Source organism: Poecilia latipinna, unplaced genomic scaffold (genome assembly GCF_001443285.1).
Source record: "Poecilia latipinna isolate Pla-1442-1.1 unplaced genomic scaffold, P_latipinna-1.0 Scaffold37, whole genome shotgun sequence".
Classification (NCBI taxonomy): domain Eukaryota; kingdom Metazoa; phylum Chordata; class Actinopteri; order Cyprinodontiformes; family Poeciliidae; genus Poecilia; species Poecilia latipinna.
Window position 1 is genome coordinate 183,449 of NW_015112653.1, and position 8,475 is coordinate 191,923.

General features: G+C 36.7%; 1 protein-coding gene across 1 annotated transcript in view; it reads left to right on the forward strand.

Moving 5' to 3' along the window:
• The first annotated feature begins 763 nt into the window (after positions 1-763).
• Positions 764-8,475, forward strand: part of cog3 (component of oligomeric golgi complex 3) — a 20,296-nt gene continuing 12,584 nt past the window's right edge. Inside the window, exons 1-12 of the mRNA XM_015044670.1 lie at positions 764-984; positions 1,239-1,385; positions 1,462-1,523; positions 1,752-1,917; positions 2,320-2,394; positions 2,624-2,716; positions 2,928-3,053; positions 3,812-3,892; positions 3,984-4,027; positions 4,140-4,266; positions 5,105-5,196; positions 5,371-5,510. Coding sequence (XP_014900156.1) covers positions 817-984; positions 1,239-1,385; positions 1,462-1,523; positions 1,752-1,917; positions 2,320-2,394; positions 2,624-2,716; positions 2,928-3,053; positions 3,812-3,892; positions 3,984-4,027; positions 4,140-4,266; positions 5,105-5,196; positions 5,371-5,510 — 1,321 coding nt within the window. The 5' untranslated portion in view covers positions 764-816. The remainder of the gene's footprint in view (positions 985-1,238; positions 1,386-1,461; positions 1,524-1,751; positions 1,918-2,319; positions 2,395-2,623; positions 2,717-2,927; positions 3,054-3,811; positions 3,893-3,983; positions 4,028-4,139; positions 4,267-5,104; positions 5,197-5,370; positions 5,511-8,475) is intronic.

Genomic DNA, 8,475 nt, shown 5'->3' on the forward strand with positions numbered 1-8,475 from the left:
ACAAAAAAAAAACAATGGATTATAAACTTTGAAACTGTGAAGACATTGCACATAGTAAATATTGTGACACATAAGTGAGTCTTTGTTACATTTCTATGCAAATGTTGATTGGTGTGATGGATTCTGTAGATGTGTCTGCTGACTTTTAAGGTTGTTTGAAAATTTACCAAATTTTGTTTTTGAAAAATATAAAAATATTGCATGTTACACACTGCTTCCTACTTAGAGGATTTTAATGTCCAGCATTAAAGAAAAAAAAAATCTTGATTTCTTTTGCTTAGTTTAAAGTGAGTCTGTAACTTAACTCTAGGTAAGCATTAGAGTATAAAGTAACTTATTTTCTTCAGAAATATTTTGTGGCGAAAGTAGCTCAGAATAAATTAGCCCACACTTCTTGATAATACTATCTATGATTTTCCATTCGCTGGCTCTGCACCATTTACACGCCGGAGAGGCGCGAAACCGGTAAGCGGAGTTTGCACTTCGTATGGCGTGTCGAACAGCTTTTGTCACACTCAACAACGGCAGCCGGCAGGGGTGTGTGATTGATATAAAATCAATAGAAATGTTTTCATTTTAGTGACGGATGCCAACTGTCAGACAGTCCCTTGATTTCAGCTGATGCATTCCGTACTTAGGAAAGCGAACTACACATGACCCGACTTTTTACCGAGTCACTTGCCGACTGACTGGAAAAGAAGAGACCCACTTTCTTCTTGAAGCCTATTGGTGTAGCCTTTCACGAAGCCCCACCCAAACTCCCGGAACAGGAACCTGTTCGTTGTTGCTGCTGACGTTGGTGCTGTCTCAGTGACGATGGCGTCCACAGATCTGTCGCTTCTGGATCTAACAGACAAGGAAACCCGAGAGAAACTGTCTTTATGGGACCGCCGCACGGATGCCACGGCCCCCCTGACGGAGAAGCAAATGGACTCTGTCCTGGAGATCCGAGCTGCGGCTGAAACGCTGTCTGTTCCCTCGGAGGTGAGAGGAGACTCCACACAGCTAGCTGGCTAACTTGGATGCTAACCCCACTCCTAAATACCTGGAGAAGTTAACTTTACAATTACTTTGCATCTGTATGAGACTGAATTGGTTCTCGTGTATTTTAGTGCTGCATTCAGTTGACTTTAGCTTAATTTAGCCTAGCAGATAGCATGCTTTAGCAATTGTTTTTGTACCAGGATATCCTCCAAGTTAGCTGAAACCTTGTCAGTGACTCCTGTATTGTTGTGCAGCTGCCCATTGAGGACCTGTGCAGCCTCTCGTCTCGGTCCTTGCAGTCCCCGTTCACAGCAGCTGTGCCTGCTTCAACAGAGGACGTCCTTCTCAAAGGTTTTCAGATGCTCGAAATGGAAAATGACAGGATAGAAACTGCACAGCAGGTAAGTGTAGCCAGTTGAACTTTCCCTGCGGAACATTGTCTAATGGTGTAATACGACGCTGTTTGCTTCCCTCCAGTTCTTTGCCTGGTTTGCCAAGTTACAGACGAACATGGACTTGGATGAGAGCGCAAAGTACAGGTGCTGAAATACAAAAATTTAAGATTTTATACAGACCCTAAAACATAATCAACATTATTAAAAATATTAGGTCCTTATGTGCATTCTCTCGTTTTGTTCTTGAAGTGCAATGTATTTGTAAATTCTGTAAGTAACACATCACAAACTCTGTTAAACTACAGTGAGTGTAACCCACATAACTTTGTCTACTTTTTCAGAAAAATCACAGCCTTCTTTGTTTTCATGTAGGAGAACCAGAGATGATTTGAACAGCTACCAAGAACAGTGTGATGCTATTCTGAAAGATGTGAATGCAGCTCTTGACCATTTGGATTCACTTCAGAAACAGTACCTGTTTGTGTCCAATAAGACCGGGGCATTGCATGAGGCCTGTGAACAGCTGCTCAAAGAACAAGTAAGGGAAAATCAGTTGTTTTCACTGAAACCTTTTAAATGGATCGCTTGCCCATAGAGTGTCTGTAAATTGCATTTCAGTTGTTTTTCTACAGTTTTTGAAGCTTGAAAATCCTAGTTGTAAATGTATTATTACGTGAATAAAACTGAGCTGAAATTGTGTAAATGAATTGATGATACTCAAAAGGTGAAGTCTTGAAAGTACTATATGCTGTGAAGATCCACAGTGTCACATGGTGAAAGGATGAAGAGAAAATGTTTTGGTCTGCTGTTCTGAAATCTTATTTCTAATCTGTTTTCAATATAAGTTTCAACATGCTCCATATTTGTATGTTGGTGCACAAACTAAATAGGAAGAGGACTTTTCCTAACCTGTTTTAACTGTTTGTTTTTCACCTTGCAGTCAGAGCTTGTTGACCTGGCAGAGAGCATTCAGCAGAAACTGTCATACTTTAATGAGTTGGAAAACATAAACACAGTAGGCTGGGCTTTTTTTTTTTCCCTTCTGCATATTGCAAAAACATATACTGCATTACACAGATCATATTTTAGTTAGTCACTTAGGTGTGTAATACTCTTCATAAAAAAATAAAGAATATAGTCTCTTACCCCGTTTAATCTCACAGACAAGACTAACTGCAATAACAGTACAAATACTTTGCATTTAAATGACTTTAATCTTTGCTTATTTTTTTATTGTTTTGCAGAAACTGAATTCTCCAACTTTATCTGTAAATAGTGAAGGTTTTATACCAATGTTGTCCAAATTGGATGATTGCATAGAATATGTTTCATCACACGTAAGTAATGTGTAGTAATTTATATTTATAAAAATCCTGAATCGTATGCTTTAATCCATGACTGCATGTAATAGTTGGTGTTTCAGTGGTCTTGTGTTACATAGTAGATGTGTTCAGTGATGGTGTTCAAAATCCATATTTTAAGCAAAAATGTCTGTTTTTAAGTGATCTACACAAATTAATTCTAACTCTTTTTTTTTTTTTGTTACAGCCAAATTTCAAGGATTATCCAGTTTATTTGGCTAAATTTAAACAGTGTCTCTCTAAAGCTATGCACTTCATGAAGGTCTACATCGTAAACACTATGCAATCTCTTACAAGCCAGTTAACAAAAAGGGTAAGAATAAATTATTAACTTAAAAGTGATCTGTGATTGGAATGTAAGCCTGTGTGTTTACCTCCTTAGGTGCTTACTAGATTTTTTTTTATTAAGTATCTTTTTTTCTTGTAGACATTCTAGTTTTGCTTATACTTGCATAAGATCTTCCTTTTTTGAAATGTGGACGATGATGCCAACAAATATAAAATATATCGGTTTCCTCACCTTTTTTTCTTTTTAAAAAAGGACTATTTAAAAAAAACAACTATTTCCTTATTGTTATCCATTCACATATAAGCACCATTCACATATAAGTACTGTTTTTTAATCATATGTAGGTTTTGCAATCTTAAAAAAAATCCAAATTTATCAATTTCATTATAAGGCTTTAAAGAGTTTTTACTTATTTGCATCTTAAAGTTGAATATATGTTCGTTGCCAGCTTTTTGTCCTCAGTATAAAAAAAAAAAAAAAACTATTTTTGTTTTTTTTTGTTTTTGTATATTCTTATATACTGAGGTCGTAGCGTAAATGTGCCCTGTCTTCATAGTTTGACACTTGGTAGGTTTTAGCAAACTCTGTTTATTGGTACATGTAGTTTGTAACAATGACAGTGAAACGGTTCAAGTTGTGGAATATTTATCTTGTATGAAGATGGGTTTTTTTTCTGTATAGATGAATGCAAATAACTTAAAATGTTCACTGCTGAAACTTTAAAGGTCTGCCAGTTTTAGGACATTATTAGTCATGCCATACTTTTGTTTTTGTTTTCTTAGGATCCAATGGGTCTCACTAATGCAGATAATGCATTTACACTTTATTATGTGAAATTTAGAGCTGCTGCACCTAAAGTTAGAGTGAGTATATTTATTTCCTGAATATTTTCAGCCTGTTATATTTGGTTATTTTCTATAAATTACATTTTACTTCTACATCTCCTCCCTTCAGTCTCTGATTGAACAGATAGAGCAGCGAGCACAGAAGATCCCAGAGTAAGTGCTACTATTTGTTTTTCTTCATCAAAGCAGTGGCTTCATGCTACCTTTTATAAATATATTTTCCTAAGACTCTAAAATCGACTTCTCTGTCTCCCAACCTGAGCAGGTACCAGCAGCTGCTAGATGAAATCCACCAGTGCTATTTTGACCAGAGAGAGCAGCTGCTCAATCCCTGCATTACATCCACCATTAATGACTTGACCAAGCAAAACAGCAAAGACCACTGCGCTCTGGTAAGGCATGGAGAGTTCAAAGCCAGAGGTGCCCTTTAGATATTGGAAGATGACATTTTAGTTTACGTGGAAAGGACAGCATGCGGCCCCAGGGACATTTTCTGGAGTGTTTGAGGAGGCAGAAAGCCACGCGCCGGATAAATTAGCATGACCTCAGATTGTGTACAGCAGGTGTCAAGAGAGTTGATCTTTTCGTTCAAGTAAATTTATCGGCAGAAACACAATCCTGTTAGAATATCCTCCAACATATTTAATTTTCAAACTGTGAGTGAATATGCCTGACCTAGAACTTGGCACGGAAATAGATTAAATATATTTTTTTTTTCAATTTGCTTAGCGCTGAATGCCTTTCAAAAGTACTCGAGTTATTTCAACTCTTTTTTATGCATGTCCTCACATTGCAACAACATATTCTAATGTATTTTATTAAAATTTTACCCAATAGATTGGAGAAAAAAAAATAGGCAAACACTGCAGCTTCTAGATGTGAAGAACAGGTTCACTTACAACTGTATTTGATGCCAAAGGTGGCCCTGCAAAGTATTGAGTCAAGAGGGTGAATACAAATGCAAAGCACATTTTTTTTGTACCACATTTATGGTAAATGCCTTGTACTGGCCCCTCTGACCACCACCAGCAGGCAAGGCAGGTGAAGTGATTTGCCCAAGGACGCAACGACAGATTCAGGCAGAGGAAGAATCGAGCATTTTCACCATGTGTTATCATATAAACTATAATATATTGATGTTTTTGCTTGTAAAATATTTTAATAGGGCATCTATGCTTTTGCAATGACCTGTATTTGGAGTTTAGGAACATGTGCTAATTGTGTCTACAGGTCCGAAGTGGCTGTACCTTCATGGTTCATGTGTGTCAGGATGAACATCAGCTGTTTAATGAGTTCTTCACCAAGCCTACGTCTAAATTAGAGTGAGTAGTAGCAGCTGAACATGGACAGCACGCTACAGTAAGCAAGTAGGCAGGAACTGTGTGTTGCTTAGGGCGGGAGCTCTTTAAAATCCACTCTAGAAATTTGAAATTGTTGATTGAGTGTTGAAATCAACGTTTTAATATTTCACTAAAGTGATTTTTAATCTCTGACAGCGAACTTTTAGAGAAGTTGTGTTTGTCGCTGTACGATGTTCTCCGGCCGCTGATAATCCACATCATACACCTCGAAACCCTGTCTGAGCTGTGCAGCATCCTAAAGAATGAGATGTTGGAAGACCACGTTCAAAACAATGGTAGGTTCGAGCTCTTTCTCTTATTAAAACTCATCATTAGGCGTACTGTGCTCACGATTTGGACTTAGCTGCCTGCATGTAATGGGAAATAGAACATAAACATGAGGGGGAAACAACCTAACCAGATTTAAAAGCAGCCTTTTCCCTCCTCTGATAGTGTTCAGTGTGTTCAGTGCATCAAGCGTCACCTAATCAAACAATTTGTGCTGCTGCAAGTGGGCTAGCTGAGAGATTTGACATATTGTGGCCTATTGCCTCTGCTGACTGCTTCACCACTGCACTTTTCTGACCTTTGAGGCTAAAATCACCAACCATACCCATGTCTGTGCTGTTAAAATTTCTTGAATGTCTTCCATGTCCACAAATGAAGAAACATTGGTAAGCAAAAGTATAGACCATTGTACTTCTTTCAAAGAAATACAGAAAATTAAGACTTAAGACAACTCAAAAGCCTTCAACTTGTGAGTCGAAGGCAGTCTTTTAGCATTTTTACAGTTACATTTAAACCTTAGTGTCATCTGCATAGGATAGCATTCTTTTTTTTTTTTCCTTTCTGAGTCTGGAATTGAGGGCAGCAGGTACAAAGCACATTATACAAAGGAGAATCTGAAAATTATTTAGAACAGTGGTCCACAACACTCACCCTGAAGGCACACTGTCCTGCATGTTTTAGAGGTGACCCTGCTCTATCACGGTTGATTGAAATGATTGCTTTACCTCCTCTGCATGCCATCAGCTGCTGCAGAAGCCAGTTAGTCACCCATTCATTTAAGTCGGGTGTGTGGCAGCAGGGGACGTCCTCAAACATGCAGGACAGTGGGCCCTGAGGACCAGAGTTGGGGAACACTCACTAAGAAAAACACCAAAGTTTTTTTCCAGTCAATGAAAAGGACAGGATATTCAACAATAGATTTGATGAAGGACTTTTGCTGTGATGTTATGTCTTTAGCAGTTCTGATATGTGTGTTGTGCTTCTTCAGTTAATTGCTTTTAATTTTATGCTGAAAATTGACTTTTTTCCCCCCGAACTTTACTGAGTTGCTCTGTTTGTATTTTTTGTTGTTGTTTTGAACAAACAGAACACAACGTCTAAGAAAAAAACATCAGATGTATTATTAAATCTTCACAAAGAGTTTGATTTCTGGGAAAATGAAAACATTCTTTATAGCAGAGGTATTTGTTCTTCAAAACTGCAGTCCTTGAAATCTTTATTTTTTCCAGTTTTTTATTTCAGCTATGTTCCCACCTTTAATCAACCATTCTTAACAACTTTTCTTAATTGCAAATAGTTTGCTCAGTAGTTTCAAAATTATAGTTTTGTGTTATTTTTTTCTGTACATCGCCATAAACTATTTCAAAGTTGTTGCTACTTGATCTAAATTAGGTTGGATATTATTGATCATATTACATCCAGGCAAATTAGTTGAAGAAACTTGTGGAAAAAATAATCAATGTTTGTCACACAATTTAAAAGATAATTTAGGAGATGCATGTAAACGTTTAAAGTAGAAGAATGTAAATTGAAATTAGATGTTGGTAACCCTAACAGACCTAAAACAGGAAAAGTGTTTGTTTGTTGTTCGACTGGAAGGGAAACAAATCTGACATTTTATAAAGTATATCTAAATGTAATTCATGTTAACAAAAACAATACATTATCTTGAAAAAAAAAAAAAGGTTATTGCCGTTTTGAATACCATTTTTATGGACATTCAACACCCCCCAAAAATTAAATGATTCAAATTTATGGGCTGCTCTGATAATGCCCTGTCATACCTCTTCATAAATTTTAGAAATAACTGTTGCCAAAACATCGGCGGGAAGGAATATTATACTGCTGCTGAGATACTTTACACATATAAATCCCACTTCTTCCTCAGCAGTAATTTCAGCTATAAAACACCCCAATACTTTAGTTGCAGCTTTTTCCTTTTCGTCTTTTTACTGAAATACCATTTTAAAAGCTGCAGGGAGATCAAGTTGGTCTTTCCGACGCAACTCCCTCTTCCTAGCGCAGCAGATCGATAACTCTTGAGGTCTCTGTAGTCAAGCCAATATATTGGACATGTTAGACATGAAAACCACAGGTTGCACTGGTCTTGCACACATTAGCCTTTCCCCCCCCCTGTTCTTCCCTATGTAGTAATGACGATAATAAATAGATGAATATGAAAGTTACCTTTAACTGCCGTGACATACAGCTAAGACAAAAATAATGCAATTTCATCCACTACTTTATATTCCAATATATATTGTATGTAGAACAATTTTATTCTCGCAGTAAACCTAGAAACTTAAATTGATTTCATGTTGCAGGTCAACGCAGAAGATTATTTTTGAATTATCAGTGCATTATTATGAAGTGGAAGGAGAGGCTACATAGTTTCTTTTTAGATTTTGTTCAAATGACAATGCGAAGCAAACTATAGATTTGTGTTGCTTTACTGTTGAGTCTTTACATATAAATAATACCAACCGTCCCTGAATAAAAAGCCAATGCTATATCACCATTATAAGACAGTGTAAAAACTTTTGAGCTTCAAGAATTTTAAAATGTCGTGAAATTTGTCTTGTTTATAAAATGTTTGGTTCCCATAGTTGCCATGGGGAGTCCCTCCATCCTAGGAGTGAGGGATGATGAAGGGGGCTGTATGTTACTTGGTTCCTGTAAATAATTTTCTGCTACCATTTTCTTTTAATAAAATGTGCTTCAGGAATAGATGGATTCTTTCATGATCGTTGTGTGTTTAGCTTCCTGACCTGAAAACATCTCCACAGCATGATACTGCCACCATCATGTTGTTTTTAATATGTGGCTCTTGACGTTAGTTGGTTGCACTGGAATCTTAATTAAGTCTAGCAGGAAAAGGTGCTTTTTTTTTTTTTTTTTTTTTTTTTTTTTTAAAACCCTTCTAAAAAAAAATTGAATTTTTTTTTTTTTTTTTTTTTCAAAAAAAAAAAATTT